The sequence below is a fragment of the Trifolium pratense genome, linkage group LG3, assembly GCF_020283565.1.
Source record: "Trifolium pratense cultivar HEN17-A07 linkage group LG3, ARS_RC_1.1, whole genome shotgun sequence".
NCBI classification, from domain to species: domain Eukaryota; kingdom Viridiplantae; phylum Streptophyta; class Magnoliopsida; order Fabales; family Fabaceae; genus Trifolium; species Trifolium pratense.
In genome coordinates this window covers 19,523,660-19,545,950 of record NC_060061.1, presented here as the reverse complement: position 1 = coordinate 19,545,950, position 22,291 = coordinate 19,523,660, and the positions used below count along the sequence as shown (strand labels likewise).

Here is a 22,291-nt window from a genome sequence, read left to right as displayed (position 1 = left end):
AAATAGGGATTAAATTAGAGTAAAATTTATGTAGATATTAGTGCCGTGTGATTTATTTATTTTGCTTTTAATATTTTTCACACATTTGTTACAAAAATAATTGAAAAATAAACTAAAAATTGTTTTAAATGAGAAGTTGATCAGAGTAAATTCTCTAGAAAATCATTTCTTGTAACATTATTTTCAAGAGATTGTATCAACTAAAAATATGTTTTTTTATCTTGACTCAGAAGGAATGGGGTGGGAAAACGGGTGTGGAACACCATAGGAAATTAAACTCATCACTTATCCCTTGTTCTTATGAGAACATTCAATATACCATTGAGGCTAGATCATGTCCCTAATAATTCCATATCTTTAGCCATTAGATTAGGCTGCCCCTTTCAAGCGAGCATAACTCAATTGGTAGAGACATTGAATGTAATATGTAGGGACTGAGATTCGAACATTGGTACATCCACTCATTCCCCTTAATAGGTACAATTCTAGGGACTAGACTACTTGGCCTAAAAATAAATAAATGAGAATACAATGATACTTTGAACAGCTACAATGATACTTGAATGAATCTGCTTCTGCCAAAACATATTTCTTACCAAAGAATTATGATTACATTACAGTGCTGGTATTTATTCCATAGAATACAATTTACTCATACTATTCACACTTCACTTGATTGATATATGAGAATGATTGTTTATCACATTGTGCATTTTTTAGTACTACTAATACTTGCTTCTGTTGAGAAAAAATAAACATAAAAAAATACTAAGATACTGCTATAATCTTATACTCTAGCTTGTGGAGAAATGTCTCTACCACATGTTAATTTTAGACCCTACCAACAGGAGAAACTGGTGGATAAGAAACATAACTTGCAGGAATATCCTTCAATTTACCAAAAACTTTTAGTTCCTCGGTTCGCACTGATAGTGTTTCCTTTGGAATTTTGTCTTCAATGGAGTTTCTTGATCCTGAAAGCTCACAAGGCATCTTGCTATCCACCAATGCTATGCAAATGGCGAATGCTTGCAAAAGTGAGAGTGACGAGTCAAAAGCTACGGAACACATTCCATTCTCAAAGGGCGTTAAGCTGAATGCTGGTCGCGGATCTTGTTCGTTCCCCTGTGGTTATCAAGAAAAGAGATACATAAAAGTTAACAACTAATCTACATAGTTTATTGTGCACAAAATAAGTTTCAAGAACAAAAAGTACCTGAACAAAAAGATCAAATTGATAATCTGCAAAATAAGCTTTGGATGACCATGATTTTTTACTTGCTTGATTTTCACCAGCAAGAATTTTAAGTTTGCAAGCCAAATCCCATCCGCCACAGTCACATGATCCACCCGATTTCCAGCGCTGAAGCAGTGATGAAGGTCCTCCTTTACTCGGAAGACTATGAACCCCACCTGGGAGCACAACCGTTGCACAGACAACATCATGATCCTGACTATCATTGTTGAAACTTCTATGGTGTTGATTGTTACTCAAACTGAGAGCCTTAGGTATTTTGACGGCAATAGCAGCGAGCTCATTATTCGGCTGATAGTCGGTGTCCGGATCTTCCCCTTGCCCGAGCTTTACAGAAAACAAAACAAACTCTTTCATGCTAGAGGAGTTCGTACAATTCTGACCGGTTAAATCATAATAGTGCGAATCAGAAGCCTTCATTTGAGCAACAGCATTAGGAACATAATCTGGGATTTTGCTCCTTCCTGATTTACTCATCCAACTTCCATTCTTCTTCTTAACCTCGCTAAAGGTGAAAAAGGTATAGACACGGTTGCATTCGTCTTTTCCTGAGCCACCTAAGTTCTTCACTTTGGCTGCAAGAATGTTGCTGTCAGTTTGGTCAACAGCAAATGTGAAAAGAGGAAGGCCATTCTTCATAGAGATTCTCAGAAGAGCTTGAGTCGTTGATGGAAGACGCTTCTTGTCTTTTGAAGAATCGACGGTCTTTACTGGGCTGACACTATGCTCCCTATCCACTTCTTTGATTGGATGTAGAGTTGAAAATCTCCCATTAACTGACCTACAATTATTATTTACTAAGGATGAATCCTTCTGAGATGATTCCAAGGAGTGACTGAACCTAGCTGTCATTGGTTTAAGCAATGGATCCAGTAACCTCTTTAAAGGGCTTGTCCTGCTTCTACCGGCATCACCAGGTTTATCACTGCCTGAGATGTTGCAGTTACCACAACCTCTCGCATTTTCTAAACTAGATTTAGCAGCTGGTATAGAGTTCTGATGCGGCACGTGCTGAGTCTCTTTACAAGCAGAGCCTCTATAGCCAATGCTGATGCTTAATCGACGAAAAGGTGAAGAGCTTCTTGACTTTTCTGATGTTACTTTTTGGTCTAATCCATGGAGAGTCCCATTTGCAGATGAAGTTTTGGCCATGGTTTGTTTCCTTTCCTCAGCGTTTCCAGAATTGGGAGGGCTTATTTCCACTCTGACTGATAAAGGTGATGAAGAAGTAGATACCGGTGATGAAAAGGTAGAAGCAGGAAGTTTGATACTTTCCGTATCTGTGGAACTGCAGCCAGACCCTTTATGCTGAGAATCATTACAGCCAAATTCATCTGGAAGGGTACCGGAATGCGAAATATCATAAGTTAGTTCTTTCCGAAAGAACTCCTTAGGCTGTTCCGAAAAGCTCAATCGACTATACTTTTCTGACTTCTGAGATAAGAATGTTTGTGTATGAGGAACTCGACAATTACTATTCCGAGGGCTGTCTCTAGGCAAAAGATGAGCAACTGGCTCGCTTTTCCTGATCATACCTTGCACAACATTATCAATATTTGGTTCCTTCAAATTCTCAACTCTTTTTTCAATTCCACCATCTCGACCGCGCATTTCTAGCTTAGCACAAGATGCTTCCTTGTGTATTTGCATTTGTGGAATGATGCCACTTTCCTTAACAATATGCGGCTCCAAATATTTCCTGTCACATCCATTGAGTCTGCTGTTAGGATGGTTCCGGGAAAGAGGATCATCTGCTCTAACATGTTTGCTCTGTGTGTTAATATTACCAACACTACCTCTAAAATCTTGACAATGTCCAACACTTCTTCTAGAGAGTTTGACAGCTTGAGAGTGGTCTTGAATTGAAGAAGCCGCAAAGTGTGCTTTTAGCGACTGATGCAATGTCTTTTGATCTTTACTAGAATGACCAGATAACCCGTCTGTCGAAACAGAAGAGGATGCATTACTAGATGTTGAAATCCTGCTATTTCCATGTGATCCCTGTTTACGACTGTTCTGCCATTGTTCTAGACGGTTCCAATCAAGAACGCCGACATTTAAAACTTTGTCGCGATTCTCCTCTCTTCCCCTTTGTAAATAACTTGGCAAATTGGACATGTACTTAACCATCTCATCTTCATACTCCCTTCCATAATTCCCTTGCTTGTGGTGGTTCCGGTAAGATTTTAAAGTTCTATCTTCGTCATTTTTGTGAATTTCATGATGATGATAATCAGCAGCATATGGCAATGAAGACTTCCCCGGCTTTATCTCATCGTAAACCTTTCTACTCATTGTGATAGATGGTTTCCTGAATTTTATTTCAGATCTGCTGAGCTTACATACTACAGCTTGTTTTTCTTCTACAAAACTGGATAATAATTATTAAAAAAAAGTCAAAACTTGTAAAAGCAAAGATTTCAATTCAAGATAATGAATTATTGCTTATTGTGTGAAAGAGAAATACATTTCAAGGGTATACTATATATCTTAAGTAATATCATAAAGTCATAATAGAATAACAAACATGATTCAAAGAAAGGGACATAAAATATATAAGCTAACAAAAGCATAATAAGGTCCAAAGAAAGATTCTGAACAATCTCCCCTTCTCCCTCCCCTTATGGCCCCAACCCCAACTTTGTGCATAAGTGTAAATTAAGCTGTAAAGTTTGTGGGGCAACTATTTACATCAACACAATACCTTTAATATGATACCATGTGATATTTTTCGGTTACTTATGATACCATTTTTATTTTTTTTTGATAAACTACTTATGATACCATGTGATTGAAGGTGACTTAGCAAGATGAGAAAAACCAGATAATTTATTATTAGATTGATGACCAAAATAAAATACATATTAGGCAATTCAAATAATATTATATTATTAATAATAATAATATATTGGAACTAACACCCAAGCCACAACCAAAGATACCAACTTTACATTCGTCTAAGTGGAACCGAACTGATATCTCTTAAGTAAGGTCTTAGATTCGAGCCTTGTGAATGAGTGATAAAAATGCAGTTAGAGGAGGACCCAGATGAGATCCTCCTCTAAAAGGGTCTTTTTTATTTTTTTGATGTTAATCCTCTAAAAGTGGTCAATCAATCAAGTTCTGCGACAGAGATTATTCATCGACAAAAAAATGTGAGAAGCAGGGATAGTGGTCCATATGCAAATGAAACAAACCTAATTCGAATTTCAAAATTATAAAAGTACAGGCATGGGGCACTAGTCTTCATCTAGACAAAAATTTCCAGCTATTTCGTTAGAATTTCATTTCTAATTTCTAATCAAATTATTGAACTGTCTCCCTCCACTTGCAAGAAAAAAAATAAACAATAAAATTGCACATGTCAAGAAGAAGAAAAAAAAACTTAAAAAATAAAAGTGATAAAATTCTGGGTACAAGTCACAACAACACAAAAGTAACTTATTATCTCTGCTGAAGTGGTTAACGAGTTCTCCTAATCACGAATAATATCAGGAGAACCCGAGTTTAATTCTTGACAAAACAATTATTTAGCTAGAGCTGAACTCTTTAAGACTTTAACCAAAAAGAAAAAAGAAAAGTAGAATGAAAATAAGAAAGGGAATGAATGCATACCGGAGAAAGAGGGAGGTGAAGAATGGAGAGGTGTCGGTGGTGGTGAAACAGAGTGTGACATTAATGAAGATGATGATGATGATGGAAGTAAGAGAAAAAAGAAGATAAATATAGTGTGGTGTATATAGTATGATATTTTTGTTACTTACTCAAATGAAAGTTGAGTTGAGATGAGAACCAAAAAGTCTTGGAGAGATTCAGAGAAAAGAATATCTCCTGAAACAAGACACCTAGCTACACAACCGCGTACACACTACCTATACTCTGTTTTATAGTATAAATGTGTGAGTAAGAAAGGGAGAGAGACTTGTTTTTTTGTTTGTGATTGTGAGTGAGTGCTACTCCTACAACTACTAGCTGCAAGAGGCATTAACTTAACAAGGTATAGGTTCTTACACAAATAATAAAAGGTTGTTGCAGTTTTCTTAGATTTATTTACCTAATTTTTACATTTTTAAAATGTACTAGTACTAATTTAATTTGACTAACGGCAATAAATTTATCAATATAGGCATATTAAAAAAAAAAAAAAAGTGCGATTTAGCTCGATTGGTAGGAAAATTGGATTATATAAGAATCTTTTGAGATTCGAATATTGACCATAAATTTATTTATTTTAAAGATAAAATTTTTAACTATTAGAACTCGAGCACAAATAAGTGAGGCTTACACTCATCTTAATAATTTAGGATTTGTACGTGGTATTCACAATTAATTTTTTTATCATTTTTTAGTTCATATACATATAACTTGTTCTTATTGATTTGTGGGGTAAATACTCCTTAATTATTAAGTAGGAGTGTGAAAGAATCTAAAACAAATTGTTGAAGTAATAAATTTGTTGTGTTAGTTTTGTATTTTTATCAACCACACAAAAAATATAATATATGGTAAATCTAATTTTCTTTTTCTTTAACCCATTACATTTGATTTATTGGTAAAAAATTTGAATAGAATGCATGGGAGATCTAGGTTCAATCTTTAGTGACTCCTATATAAACCAATTTTTTTATTAATCTAAAAATTAAAATTTTACTTGCAATTAAGATTGAAATAATAATATCCGTGAGTATACTTCAATTAGTAAAGACAATACATGTTAAATATAAGACGATGTTTAAACTTTAGTACTTCCACTATTTTACTTTAAAAAGTGAAATGTTAACTACTAAAAATAGTAATAGTAATAAAGAATTTAAAAATAGTGAGATAGCTTTTGTTTTTGTTTAGGATGTTCCTCATTTTCGGATTAACATTTAGTAGTCACGCTGACGTGGCAAAATCAAGTCCCTAATATTAGGGGAGCGGCCTATGGGCTTTCATGAATCCAAAGGCTAAAAGATCAGACGGTGATAGTGACATCATGTAGAGAAAAAAGCGGTGACGATAAAAGAAAATGATAGATATTTGTATGTGATCCTAGGCCCCACGTGATGCATTAATTTTATTGGTTTTTTCTTTTTGGCTTTGATTCTTTTCCTAAAGAGAAAGAAAAGTGTTGACTCTATTATGGACCCATCCCTCAACGGAACTCAGTGGGTGGGCTTCATGTAGGCCCATTGTCTCTTCATCTGGGCCATTGGATTGAACTCAACCAGAGTTTTGAAAGATTTTTTTTAGGTTAATCCTGCGGTTTTATAGAGAAAGTAGTATGGTAATTTGGAATTTCATATTGAACTTGAGTTTTTTTTTTAATGTTAAGAAGTATCGTATCGGTTGCGAGGTGGCCTGACTAAGTGCTTATAAACTAGAGGCAATCCTCACTTTATAAGCCGGTTTTGTAAGAATAAGTTAGGCGCAAAACTCAATTTTAAGATGATATCAGAGTCTATCCTAAATCCATTTGTTGTTTGTTGTGGAGACCTCCCATATTTGGGCCACCCGTTGTTGCTCTCAAGTTAGCTTTTGTGTTTGAGTATAGGCCTCTAAAATTCTAACATGATATCAGAGCCTATCCACGATTCGCTGAGCCACTTCGTCGGGCCGCCTGCAACAGGTTTCTGATCGGGCCCTCCACCTTTCATATCCGCGCCTCAAGCCCATAGCGCTTGGCGCGAGGGGGTGTGTTAAGAAGTCTCACATCGGTTGCGAGATGACCTGACTAAGTGTTTATAAACTAGAGACAATCCTCACTTTACAAGCCGGTTTTGTAAGATGAGTTAGGCCCAAAACTCAATTGTAAGATTTGATAATTTAAGATTCAGTAATCTAAAGTTTGGCAACGAAATAAGTAAAGTTTAGTAAAAAATTGTTCATATTACTATTAGGAATCAAATTCGGGTTCGCTCAAATAATTTTTCGTAAGGAGAACTCATTAATCACGTAAACTTAGGGGGGTGTATTGGATTGGGATTTTAAAAGACTTTTTTGGCAAAACAAAATCCTGAAGATTTTAAAGATTTCGTGAGATTTTATTGATTTTGTGGGATTGTAAATGACTTTTTTTAAATGACTTTTTACAATGAGGATTCTTAAACAGGATTTTGATGGATTTACAATACAGACTTTTCAGATTTCAAACTACTTTATAGATTTTTATGATTTCGAATAACTAATTGAATTTTTTAAGATTTTGAAGAATTCATTGAATTTTAAGCAAAATAATTACAAAAGTGAATAAAAAGGATGATAACTTTTTTTTTTGCGCATATAATTCTAACTTTTTATTTATTACATAAATAAATTCTAAAGTTTGAATAAAGCAAATAAAAACGAATTTTTTTATAGCAATATTCATTATTGCCTAAAAAATAGTAACAAAGTGATTATAAATCCATGATTTTCTAAGTAGCATTTCTCCACATATCTGAACCTATACTAGTCCTCCATAAATTTGCATCTTCTCGTTCCTGCTCTTGTGTTTGAACAATGGGTTCATAATTATTGTCTTCATGATTTGGTAACACTGAAGATGAGGATGAAGACTCATCCGTAGGTTCGACTGGAAATTCATCTGAACGACATTCTTTACGAAGAAAATTATGAAGTGCTGCGCATGCCAACACAAGCTCCGCTTGTGCCTTAAATGGAAATGGAGGCGCGGACTTAAAAATTGTGAACCGCGATTTAAAAACACCAAATATTCTCTCAATCACATTCCTTAGGGACGCATGTCGAAGATTGAATAATTCCTTTTCATTTTCAGGGTCATTACCATGACCTGCAAAATCTTGTAGATGATATCGTACACCTCGATATGGGGCTAAAAATTTGCGTCGATTTGGAAATCCACAATCCACCAAAAAATACTTACCTAATTACATAAGAAATGCATATAAAATTAGTATGAAACTGAAAATAGATAAAACACAGTTTAAAAATTGACGACTTACCTTGGGGTACTTTAAGTCCATTCCTCCTTGTCAACGCATCATTTAATAGCTTGGAATCATGTGCTGAACCCTCCCATCCGCTAAGAACGTACATGAATTCCAAATCAAAGTTGCATGCAGCTAATACATTTTGTGATATATTTCCATGACGATCACGATAACTGCTTACATCTCGTCCTCTTACCATTGCCGGAATGTGTGTACCATCAATAGCTCCAATGCAATCCTAATATATATATATATATATATATATATATATATATATATATATATATATATATATATATCAATTATTATCGATATTATTATAATAATCACAATTATATTTACAATTTTGTTATAATTAGATAATGATCACATATATACCTTAAAATAAGGATAAAACCTTGTGCTTTCCCTTATTTTTGCAGGCGTAGTTGAGCCTGGTCTAGCCATCAAATCAGGTGCTAATGAGTTCAAAGCCTTCAAAACCTTGTGAAAATTTTCACTTGTAGCAAATTGTGACCGGCCAAATGTATTGCGGATTACACAATATCGAGCATTCTGACCGACAATCTGTAGGAATGATGCAAGCATTTCTTCAACACAAATAAATCTTGTATCCTTCAAAGGTGTTTTTTCTCTTATAATCGTGCACAACTTTCGAAATACATCAGGATACATCCTATATACTTGTCGAAAAATTGCAGGATCATCATTTAATGCTTTGTGTATATAGTCATATCCCCGACTAGTAATTCTCCGTCGAGTTAATGGACGCTCAATATGTTCACCACGCATCATATTCAAAAACCGATTCAGTATGTATGTTAAAGCATAAATTGCCATCACATATGTGTATATGGCTTCATAAAATTCATCATCGGTTTCCTCATCATCTATATCTTCATTTGTATCTTCACTATATATATCTTCATCCATTTCTTCGTTCTTTATGTCATGTCCATGGTTATAAGTCAATATCAAAAGTAATATCAAAGTTAATACAAAGTCATATTTAAAAATAAATACAATTAAAGTTTAACCACAACATGTTCACAAAAAACAAATACTTCAACCATAATAGTTCAACCAAAATGCAACCACGATAATTCGACAAAAAAAAAAATAAAACACTTCAACCAAACAAAGTACAACCAAAATAGAGACCCAAAAGTTATAGTTCAACAAACTCACGATGTTTAACATAATATTTTAAATAATAGATGATCAAAATATTAATCATCCCCTAACTTGAATTTTATCCAAGATGAGCGTTCTTCTGATGACATCTTTAAGAAAAAGTCCTTTTTTGCTTTAGTATTCAACAATTCAGCCGTCTTGAAACGCGTCATGTCATTCAAATTTGGAATATCTTTTATAACTTCCCAAATAATACCCTCGAGCTCTCTATCTCTATCTCTATCTTTTTCTCTTTTCTCCATCATGTTAGATATTTTTTCAAAATTCACAGCAATAGTCTCAATGCCAACAGAAAGGTTTCTCATAACATTGTCTTGATTGTTGATCCCAACAGTGGTATAACTTCCTCCATACTCGAATCTCTTTCTCTTGTGACTGTTTTGTCTTTCTAAGGGAACCTCTGAATTTAAAGGGGGATGAGATGGTGGACTAGGTTGGCTTGGTGATGGAGGTTGATATTGTGGTTCATAGTTATCTGGAGGGACAAATGTGTCACTATTAGCATCATATGAAAATTCTTCTATCCCAACACTTCTATTTTCTGGCTCATAAGTTGTTGCATTTTCTGGCTCTAAAGTTGTTGCATCTGTATCATCTGGATCTACCGCTATGGAATTATTCCCGGTAGAAACTCCACCCCCAACAACAATCTTTAAATACTCATAATCAATCATAGTCTTTCCTCGAAGTTTGTTGTGACTTGGGTGTGACTAAAAAAAAACCATTGTTAATATACTGCAAATATTATAAAGTACTAAAATTGTAACTATTATATATGTTTAAAAGATTGTGAACTTAGCTCACCTTTAAGTAATCTTTCCATACTTCCTCAGTAGCGGTGAAAGTTTTTGCAATTGAGTCCCATCCAAAACCAGAGTTGTGACGCATAAGTGTTGACATCATGTTATATTGGTTCTTAAACCACTTCATCCGACTCAAATAGTGAGTATAAGTTTTAGGGAACCTAGTCTTAGCATTTAGGTCAGGAAGTATTGACCGTTCTACAGTTTGTTTGCTAAGTAATCCATTAGCATCACGCATCCCCCTATTCATAGCATCCACCAAGAGATGTAACAACTCATTGGTTTCCTCCATTGTCCAAGTTACATAATCTTTGTCTTTACTTTTTCCTCTATTATTTTCTTGCGAGTCTCCCATTTGATCGCTAATATATATACATATAATAAACTAATTATTTGATAGCTGATTTTCTAATTGTCGAAAGTGTAATAACAACTATACACCGATATAATATATAATTCAATAGAAAAATCAAACCTAATAAATAACATTATAATGAAAGGACAAGTAATAATAGTGATTTTTTGAATCAAACTAATAACAATAATATATAAAATAAAAACAATGAACAGTAAAAATTGTGTTTTTTTTAATCAAAATAATAACAATAATATATATATAAAAAAAATAACCGTAACATAAAAAATAAAAAGTGCAGAACATAATATTGTGCTGTTTGGTTATGTTAGGTATACATGGAAAAATTGCAGAATACATTCGCCGTCGTATGGAAAAAGTTGCAGAATCATCATATGAATTTTTTTTGGAAAAAGTCAATTCTTCAAATCAAAGCCATAAACGTTTTTGAACAAATCTGTATGAAAAAATCAATCATCATATGAAAAAATTCTAGCATATCATATGAAAAAATCTTAAAAGTTCTAGCATCATATGAAAAAATCATCATATCAAATTGATCAAATAAACACAATCAATCATCATATGAAAAAATTCTAGCATGAACAAATTTCAGACAGATCTGTATGAAAAAATTGATCAAAGTTGTAAGAAAGAACCTGATGATGGTAGTCCTGACGGCTGGAGAAAAGTCTTGGAAAATTCTGAAAAGTCTCAAGGGTTTGAGTGGGATTGTTGGAAAAATATTTTACGTGTAATTTGAACAAAAAAGTCTATCAAAATCCATTCCATAAAAAAGTCATCAAAATCTATAGACTTTTGAATACCAATAGACATTTTAAAAAGTATGAGAAATCTCAATTGAATACCAACAGATTTTGTTGCCTTAAAAAAAAAATCATAATTGTCTTAATTGAATACCACAAGATTTGTTTAACTTTTATAAAAGTCTTGATTGAATACCACAAGACTTTTTAATCATAAAAAAGTCTTTTAAAATCCATTGAAATCTCAATTGAATACACCCCCCTTAATGTCTTGTTTAATTTGTATAGATTGTTTTGTTCTCCGGCGTTTGGTGTCGGGCATTGGTTACTACCTTTCCATTTTATTTGGACGTTAATAACTTCAAGCGGCTTGCAATTGCAAACTTCTAATTTCTAAATATAGTTTTTTCACACCTATTTCTAAATATAGTTTAAAATAAGGTGAGCTTGTTAAACACATAAGCAATGTACCGGTACATTGCCACATAATATGTGTACCGAAGAATTCACCAAAAAAAAAATCAAAGTTAAAAGATTTTATTGATTTTTGTTTATTGTGCGCGACGGCGGAATGACATTAGGGATCTTGTTTTAGTATTAGGTTTATGCTTTATTTATTTTTTTTGACGCAAGGTTTATGTTTTTTTTTTAACAATATAAAACAAAACATTAATATAATAAAATAACAAACAAATTTAATTTACAAAATATCATTTGTCTTGTTGGTAAGTTATATATTTTGTTAATTTACGGTCATGGGTTCTAATCCCTCATGTGACAATTTTTATTTTACTTTTTTTTTTAAAATAAATTTTTAATAAATTATTTTTGAGCTTATAAAAAATAACTTTTACAAATAAATAATGATTAAGGGTCCGTTTAGATTAGCTTATTTTTGAGTTTTTGCAAGCAGTTTATGCAATTTTTATGCATTATTATAAGTTTGTTAAGATAGTTTATTATAAAATAGCTTATAAAAATACAATTTTCACTAGTGTGAACTTATAAAATAACATAAAACATAATTTATATTGCATAAGCTGTTTGCATATGCTTAAAAATAAGCTAATTCAAACGGGACCTAAATCTCAACTAACTGAACCGGCTAAAATAACAAAAAAAAAAAAAAAACTATTTGGACTAACAGTTACTTAAGAATCCCTCGTGGAAATCCACTTGGGTTGGTCTAGTGGTGTTGACTTGGGTCCTTGGAGTATGATCCTCTCAAGGTGTTAGGTTTGACTCCCTCGTGTGCCAATTTCGGTGGGATAATCCATACAGAGCAAAAAAAACTATGGCTTTCTATGGGGCCCCGCAAGTGGGCGGTGAAATTGGTTGTCTCGGATTAGTCGGTCCTAGGATCAGATACCGAGTTTTTTTTTATAAAAAAAGAATCCCTCGTGGATCAAATTTTTTTCTCAAACAATCCAATACCACTTAATTGGAATGACACACATAGGATTCAAACTTTCGGCAAGATAATGGTTCAATAACAACTGGTTGGATTTCCTGTGACTCAAAAAACTTAGTTCATATATGACCTGACTATTAAGTCTCAACTAATAATGCCGACTGTGATTAAAGAAATCAAAATTTATAGATCAAACTCTTCAACTTGAAACATAGTTCATATGCAAAACCTAACTAATTATACTTGTTTTTAATTAAGGAATTCAATTTTTCTCAATCAAGTCGTTCAATATAACCTAATTGAACTAACAAATACTTATGAATTTAAATTTCGACAATCAAACATTTCTTTATTGATATAAAAATTTCATTTACAAAAACTTTAGTATTTTTTAAAATGAGATGAATTAAATATGAATTTAATAAATAAAAAAAACAAGATAAAAGTAACGAATACTTTGACCTAAAAATTAAATTTTGAGCTCCTAATTTTTGGACAAACTTTTTATAATTCTCTATACATATTTTGCAAAATCATCATAAATACACATCGACTTAACAACATGATTAAAATTACATGCATACTAGGTTTGCTCTAGTATGTTAGAGGTCGTGGGATCGATCCTAAGCTCTATTGTAAATATAAAAAAAACTACATGCATAAATATTTTGTGGAGATGAAAACATGACATTTTTATGAAGAAAAAAAAATTAAATTCAGTAACTTTACAGCGATAAAATACTACAAATCACTAAAAATTAATAATTAATATTACGCTAAATTAACATAAATTATTATTTTTTGTAAAAAAAATAAATAAATGTATTTTAATATATATATATATATATATATATATATATATATATATATATATATATATATATATGGGGGCTGCTAACTTAGACCCAGTTGGGTCTAAGTTAGCAAGGTGCACCTTTTCAGTTGGACAAAAATACCTATGTTTTTAATTTTTGAAAGAATAGAGCAACAGGGGCATTTCTGTAATTTACCCAACAGTACACGCGCCCCCACCTTCTTTTCCCACCCCCCAGGACACGTGTCACGCTATTATTGGACAAAAATCACGCGCGTGCATCACACGCGCCGACAGGCGCGCGTGGGTGAAGGCCAAACGCGGAGAGAGAAAGCCTTTTGAAAAGGCAGGCCACGTGTCAGCATATGATTGGCTGCGTTAATTTTTTTCCATTTAATACTTTAAACTCGATTATTTTGTCGTAAATTAATTTTTTATTTTTTATTTTTTATACCAAAATTCATAATTTTTTTTTCTCTACAAATAGAGACTTGGTTCGTTTGATTTGGACACAGAAAAAAAAACCCAATTTTTCACTACCTTAATCTCTTTTTTCACTACCTTACATCAACTCACTGAAACCATTCTACCAGAAAAATGGTTTCAGAGTACAAATCTCTGAAACCATTCTACAAGCTAAATGGTTTCAGAAGCAAATAACTAATAATCAACTTACTGAAACCATTCTACCAGCAAAATGGTTTCAGATTACAACTCTCTGAAACCATTGTACCAGATAAATGGTTTCAGAAGCAAACACAATTAATAAATTACTCACTGAAACCATTCTACCAGTAAAATGGTTTCAGAATACAACTATGTGAAACCATTCTACAAGCTAAATGTTTTCAGAAGCAAATAACTAATAATCAACTTACTGAAACCATTCTACCAGCAAAATGGTTTCAGATTACAACTCTCTGAAACCATTGTACCGAATAAATGGTTTCAGAAGCAAACACAATTAATAAATTACTCATTGAAACCATTCTACCAGTAAAATGGTTTCAGAATACAACTATGTGCAACCATTCTACCAGTAAAATGGTTTCAGAAGCAAACATTAGTTTTTAATTACCGTTTTATCTCATTTAATTAACTAAAAATAGTTTCAGGTCTCCAAAAATTTCATAAAATATACCAAAAGTTCCAGAATATTATCTACTATTTTCCTGGTATAATGGTTTCAGTGAGTTGGTTGAGTGGTGCGTGTTAAATTACAACACACAAGTAACGTATTTAGTAGACAAAAAATGAGATTAAGGTAGTGAAAAATTGCGTTTTTTTTTCGGTGTCCAAATCAAACGAACCAAGTCTCTATTTGTAGACAAAAAAAAATTATGAATTTTGGTATAAAAATAAAAAAATAAAAAATTAATTTACAACGAAATAATTGAGTTCAAAGTATTAAATGAACAAAAATCACGCCCAGCCAACCATTGTGTGACACGTGTCCTACTTTTAAAAAGCAAATTTTTCTCTCTCCAGGTTGTAATCCAGTGTGGCGCAGGCGCTGGAATCTGATGGATCAGGATGATCTGGGCTGTCTGATTGATCAGACAGTCTTGATGAGATCAGATCTTGGCTGTCTGATGGAAATCAACGGTCTGTAACCATGGTCCTTCGGTACGCGCGCGACACTGGATCCGCCTCTATTAATGGTTTCAGAAGATGGGGCGCGTGTACTGTTGGTGTAAAATTACAGAAATGCCCCTGTTGCTCTATTCTTTCAAAAATTAAAAGAATTGATATTTTGGTCCAATTGAAAAGGTGCACCTTGCTAACTTAGACCTAACTAGGGTCTATGTTAGAAAACCCCTATATATATATATATATATATATATATATATGAGTCAGGATCCGTTGACACCAACTAGTTTGACACCAAATGTTACACCTCTCAATAACGTTTTAACCGATATAAATTTTATAAAATCCACCGTTGGATTGAAAGTTTACATCATATAGATCATTTGTGTAAAATTTCAGACAAATCCAAAATCATTTGATATGCTATTGAGACACATAAAGATTAACGGCATTTAAAAAAATACAAAAACCGTTAATTTTGATGTATCTCAATAACATATCAAATGATTTTGGATTTATTTGAAATTTTACACAAATGATCTATATGATGTAAACTTTCAATCCAACGGTGGATTTTATAAAATTTATATCGGTTAAAACGTTATTGAGAGGTGTAACATTTGGTGTCAAACTAGTTGGTGTCAACGGATCCTGACTCTATATATATATATATATATATATATATATATATATATATATATTAACAGTTAAACGGTAAATAAATATTAATCTTTATAAACTAATAATATTAAAATATTATTTTAAAAGGTAATAATATAGAAATATTAAAATCATTCACTCATAATAATAATAATTAAAAAATTTGTTAAAGTCATACGTTTCTTTCTTTAGAAAATACACAATACTAAAATCATATTATTTTATAGGATATTATAATAATTAAAAAAAATTGGAGTAAATATTAAAATATTTGAATCTTGTTAAAAAAAAAAGTGAAAATTTGGGTTGGAAGATTTGATACATGCTTTGATTTATTGTGGAATATGATTGATGATTATATTTATGTGATGGATATATTTGTAAATTTTAAAAAGTAGTGTTTAATATAAAAAATTTAATAAAGAAACAAAATCTGTATTAAATGTTTTTGATTTGTTAAACACATAAGCAATGTACCGGTACATTGCCACATAATATGTGTACCGAAGAATTCACCTTAAAACAAACAAACTCAACAAAACTAATAGAATTATGTTCCTGATATTTGATTATATAGTAATGAAAGTATACTGTACTCATTACTATATATTTGTTTGTGGAGTTGATATATTTTTTTAATGGAAGTACACTGTAAAATATAAACTTAGTATTAAATACTCCAATTTCTACTATTTTTGGTCTTCAGACATATCTATTATCACATTCTGATCGTACCTGATCAGAACGTGCGACCGCGCCAGCGTTTGCTCTCGAAGGCCCATGTTGAAACGGAGGGGGTTGTGTACCCGAAGGCACTCCGACGTTCAAGTCAGTTTAAGTGTTGAGTAAGGTTTTCTTAGCTAGATAATACGTGCCCTGAGAAATGGCAATTGGTTTCGTATATATAGCCCCAGTGCTGGGTTAAGGCCCTTGATGGCATTAATGACCATCAAGTGACTGCCGGAAAACGGCTGGAAAGCCATGATGAGCAGTTAATGCTCATCATTCCGGTAGCGGCCATTACAATACGCGTTGGCATTGTAACCGTTGGTGGATCGAATATGCTGTCGAGCGTCTTGTGTTAGGGCTTGCTCAAAAGCCGTTGCTCGTAGACGTCCTTCGGTATCCGAGCTTCAAATCCCAATCCATAACACATTCCTATGCTAACGACCACTTTGGACAGAAGTTTATCTGGTGAAAAAACTTAAGAAGTATGTATTGCTGTTTGTTTAACTTAATTTAGAAATTTGATTAAATTGAATACACAGCCAGCATCTCCCATAGATAAATTTCACTTGCAGTAGACTACTTGTTAATGTTGCTAAATAGTACCTTTTTTTTTTATTTGTTTTATAAAATGTAAATTTGTTTCCTAAAATCAAATCAGTCATAATGTGATTTGATGCTACTTAATTTTGTACTTTGAGTTATATTTGAGATAAGGTCAGACATTAAATGTAGTTATTTGCTCCAACTAAAATTTAAATATTAGTTTGTTACATCATGACCAACTTACCTACATGCTTGACACATGATTTTTAGAGCAAGTCCATGTCCAATGACACATCAAACATATATGCTCGAAAGATACCACATACCACCAACCAAAATCTTATAAGACATTAGGTATATATGAGTTACATTTCTTACGTATCCGACATTTTGTTCATAATTTATAAGCGATATGAGACTAATCATGCAGACTTAAATCTAACAAAGAGTTGGAGATTAATCTAACTGTTGGTTCTTAATGAAGGGCAAAAACCCACGCCATATCTGAAAAGGTTGCATATGATTTTACAAAAGGTAAGGAGAATCGGATCATTCATTCGACCTAAAATTAAACACCTTGACTTTGAGCACAATACATTACTAGTAGAAGTGTCGGTTTCTAAAGTAATAAAGTATTATCTAAAAACACTTTTATTTATCAGAATAGGTACGTCACTGAATAAAAATGAAAGAGAGATATTGTCATATAGAGATTTGCTATTTTCATGATATTTTAACAGTGAGCTTTTCATGACAAGTAATATATTTCTTATAATAGATTGGATAGCTTATAATAGACTGAATTTGTGTTTTTAATTGCCAAGCAAATAGTGAAATTATCTTAGTATCTATCTATCTATTGTTAAAGAAAGGGAGAAATTTTCTTCTTTCTAGGCCACGCTTGAGATCAAAATTGTTGGCACAAGAGAGTACAAAACTAAAAGCAAATACAAAAATGTTTAATAGAAAAATGTTCAAGACCACTCTTGCACAATATGTGTCACCCTTCCTATGGTTCAAAGGCCATTTAGCCGTCCACAATTTTGGGTACAAAAGATTCCTAATATTCCCACCATCTCATATCCTGTCTTTATATCACTTTCCGCTGTATAAAATAAGATTAAGATTGAATCATTTAGTATTTGTCAAAAATATAACACTCCTTTGAACTATTAAATTATACAATAAACAAAAGATGAAGTTTCAAACCAAGACATCATCATTACAAATGAGATCCAAAACTGTAATGATGCATGCTATTTGCATTCCTTAATTAAATCAATTTTTGTAATAATAATATAAGACAATGCCAGCATGCTTTGCACATCAACTATTCGAGCATCATATTATTGATCGGAGATCGTATAAAATATAGTCATTGTGATCCTGACCCCTTTATTATTCTAAAGACAAATTTCAGACCTTTTGGCCTAGCACAATTTTATATATATAACATGCCCTCTTTTATTAAAGTTTACTGAATTTTAACACAAGTCAAAAAGGAACAACTATTCGAGCATCATATTATTGATCGGAGATCGTATAAAATATGTCTTTCTCTTCAAAATCAATTTGCAAATGTATAGTTAATAAATTTTAGATCAAGTGACAATGTTGATATTGTTAGCTTAAGCACTTTCATTCGGGCATAGACTCTGGACTTCGCAGTTTCCTATAATGATGTGCTATAAGACATTCCCCGGGGGCAATGTAAAAAAAATGGACTTTTTACAATGTCCTTCCTCTCATAATATATAAGATCTTTTCGATTTTGTTACATTTACAATGTGCTCTCCAATCCGACCATCATATCTAATTATCAGTCTAGATGATCACTTCTCAATAAAGATACATAACGGATAAATATTTAAGATATAAATAATGATTAACATTCAATATTTAATAAAGATAATTGTGATCAATGATTGAAATGAATACTGACAGAAAAATGTATATGTTTAAGCTAACAAGAATAAAATGGTTGGAAAGTGGTTGTCAAACACTCTTATTGTGAAGCTAATCAATTGGCGGATGCTCTAGTTAGATATAGTTATTCTTTGAGTAATGATTATTTTTTTTTTAGGATTGCCTGAATGATTTTAAACACTTATTGGTTGTGAATCATGAGAAGGGGATTGTTACCCCTAGAAAATGTTTTCTTTTGGTTTTCCTCTCCACCAGACTTTAGCCCTCTTTCGGAACGGAACTTCACCTCTGCATTATTCTAACCTCTAGCTACCTCCACCTCTAGCTCCAACTTATTAAAGAAAAAGTGTTAGAAATTAATATGTTTACCACACAAAAATCAACTATTTTTGTTTTTTTTATCAATAAGTGAAGGAAAACAAGCACTACATAAAATTCACATGTATAATCATATGATGTCACAAATCAAGATGAAGATATCCAACCTAAATATTTAATACCATTAATATTATCCGTAGAATATGACAATCAAGTGTTTTTTCTATTCTAACTTTATTAATTTTAGTCTAACAGTTGGCAAACACTCTCAAATTTATATGACTAGTTTAATATTTAGCACATGCAAAATACGCGTAAAACTATATAGTACTATTATTTTTATTTTTTTTGGTTACATTATAATATTATATAGTACTATTATTACTAGTACTAATGTAAGTACTATTATTACTATTACTAGTTACTAGTACTAATGTAGTACACAGGAAAAAAGAGTTAACTAAGCAACGTGATATAATGGACAGACAAGGATGAATATAACACGGAAAATATCATTAGATATGGGATTCCACTTTAGTCTCTCGAATCCAATATATATACATATGACACAATAAGTGCTACTTAGAGATGTCTTGTGTCCAATTATTGACAGCATATTATAAGTTATAACAATGATTCAAATGCAAATTTTCTCAGGAAAGGAGGTCTAATCATCTTTGATATGATATGACTACGGAAAATAACAGTAAGTTATTTCAATTTACATATCGGTAAAATGATCATAGAATTATAATCCGAGCCACAATGAATAAGCTTTTGGCTATTTCTAATGCATTCGATTTTTTAGTAGTGGAGTTGCTTTTTTCTTTTTCATCATATTATAACCACGTGTTGCTTTGACACTTTTTCTTATTTAAAAAGTGCGATCTACTAGATATATTTTAGTTTAATTAGTTCTTGAATTGAATACTGAATCTTAAAAAAAAAATTTATCTATTCTACATTTTTTGTTATTATACATCGATGGTCTACGGTACAACCGATACTAATCACGAATTATATGCCTCATATTTGGTTGTGATATGTAGGACTCTTGGTCTCAGGCCCATTTCTATAATTTTGGTGGTTATGAGAAAACTTATAATTTGAGCCTAATTTGAATTCTTAAAAAATATTAAATTTAATTGCTAAAATCTAATTTTTTAATGAAATTATTATGTCAACAATCATCAAAAAATAATTTACTCTAAAAGATTCTTCGGGTGATGTATTCCTCATCATTATTATTTTTGTCACATTGACTTTTCCTAAAGCTACAATGTTTTGTTGGAAGTGTCGACTCTATACCTATCACTACTACAAAAAAGAGTTTTTATAGCGCCCATTTAATAGCGCTTATTTAAAAGCGCTATTAAAACATAAACCGGAGCCCTTATTATAGCGGTTTTAGGAAAAGCGATATTAAAGCACTGAACCAAAGTACACTATAATAGCGCTTTGTAAATAACCGCTGTTAAAGCCAAAAACGCGGAGCTCTATAATAGCACTTTTTCAAAAACGCTATTAAAGCTTATATCCTATAATAGCGCGTTTGACATAACCGCTATAGTAATGGAAAATAATAAATAAGAAACTGTGATGGATGGGTGTCGAACCTTTGACCCCTTGGTTGCTAATTAAATAATAATAATAATAATAATAATAATAATAAAAACAAAAACAGAGATCTTCCATTCTATCAAATATTGGCACGAATTTCACATCCTCGAATCCACGATCTTCAAACCACTTTCAGCAAACATTGAACTCAAACCCTAGAATCAAATTTCAATGTTTTTATAGCTTCTTCAAACAATTCCCAACAAACATTGAACTCAAACCCTAGAATCGAAATTGATCGTCTTCTAGCTTCAAACCAAGAGGAATCGAACTCAGAGAGAAATCGTTCCTCTGTAATCAAACTCAGAGCAATCGGATCAACTCAGAGAGGTTGTTTCCCAGAGAAATCGAAGTTGGATCAATCGTTTCCCATTAATCGTCCGTCTTCTCCAATCACACTCGTTTTTTGCAATAGATTTCCTTCTCACATCGTTGTCAATCCTAATATCCAAGAATCCAGAAACCACTGTGAACCCTAACCCATAACCCATAAATCTTCTTCTGTCTGAGAACCTTAATCCAATATCCCACCAATTTAAATGTCAAAATTCGGACTCCTTGGTCGCGGTACTCTCACAACTCAAACTGCCGTCATTAAGGTATGCTTAGGGATAAGTTACAGTATATGTTGCATTATAGCTCACATTATAGAAGTTTGAGAAAATTTAATTTGCAAAATTGATTTAAATTAGAAGATAAAGTTGTTTCTAGGTGTTGGCTATTCAGCTGTGATTTTTTCAAAGTTGTTCCATATCAAGCTAGTAGATTCTTATTCAACTTCTGGTTGTAGAGGTTGGGTGTTGATGTCTCTAGATTTGTGTTTGAGGCCGTGGGAAGGACAGAATGACAATTTGGATAGGTAGAACTTTTGCATTTTCTATCTCCTAAAATGATTTTTACGAAAATCATTATGCAGTATATAGTAGTTAACATGTTAAGATCCCACATTTGCTAGGTATAAGGCTAAAATACTCCTTTCACGGGACTTTGATAACTGTTCCATCTTTAGTTTGACAACATATCATAGTTCTACAATCTTCCATGGCATGGCTATTATGAGTTATGTCATTGTTAATATCTCCACAATTCTTTCTTTCTTTTTTTTTTTTTTGAAAACTTGGTATCCGGTCTTAGGACCGTCTTTCTTTTTAATTTAGCATTGCCGGGAATAAATAAATAAATTGATTGTAATATATCATATGGTTGAGTTTTGTTTTCAGTTTTCTTGTAAGCATATATTCATGTTATTATGAAGTTCGGTCATGTCCATTTTTTGTTTATAACTATTTCAGCATGAATAGCAAGAATGATACTTTTGTAGACCTTAATTGGATTTTGACTCATTTTGTTTTATATACAGTATGCCAAAAG

General features: G+C 32.3%; 2 protein-coding genes across 3 annotated transcripts; both read right to left on the bottom strand.

Annotated features, from left to right (window-relative positions):
• Positions 1-559: 559 nt before the first annotated feature.
• On the bottom strand, positions 560-5,458 carry LOC123918629. 2 transcript variants are annotated; one of them, XM_045970709.1, is made up of 3 exons: positions 4,871-5,458; positions 1,217-3,626; positions 560-1,125 (listed from the first exon to the last, which is right to left on the bottom strand). In XM_045970709.1, exons 2-3 carry the CDS (start codon positions 3,548-3,550, stop codon positions 832-834), a joined length of 2,628 nt encoding a protein of 875 aa, XP_045826665.1. In that variant the 5' UTR covers positions 3,551-3,626; positions 4,871-5,458; the 3' UTR covers positions 560-831. The 2 variants fall into 2 exon arrangements, with proteins under 2 accessions (XP_045826665.1, XP_045826666.1); XM_045970710.1 differs by having other exon boundaries at positions 5,020-5,264.
• Positions 5,459-9,333: 3,875 nt separating this feature from the next.
• Positions 9,334-10,599, bottom strand: LOC123918628 (uncharacterized protein At2g29880-like). The gene is made up of 2 exons (XM_045970708.1): positions 10,189-10,599; positions 9,334-10,094 (listed from the first exon to the last, which is right to left on the bottom strand). Exons 1-2 carry the CDS (start codon positions 10,540-10,542, stop codon positions 9,420-9,422), a joined length of 1,029 nt encoding a protein of 342 aa, XP_045826664.1. The 5' UTR covers positions 10,543-10,599; the 3' UTR covers positions 9,334-9,419.
• Between the last annotated feature and the right edge of the window lie 11,692 nt (positions 10,600-22,291).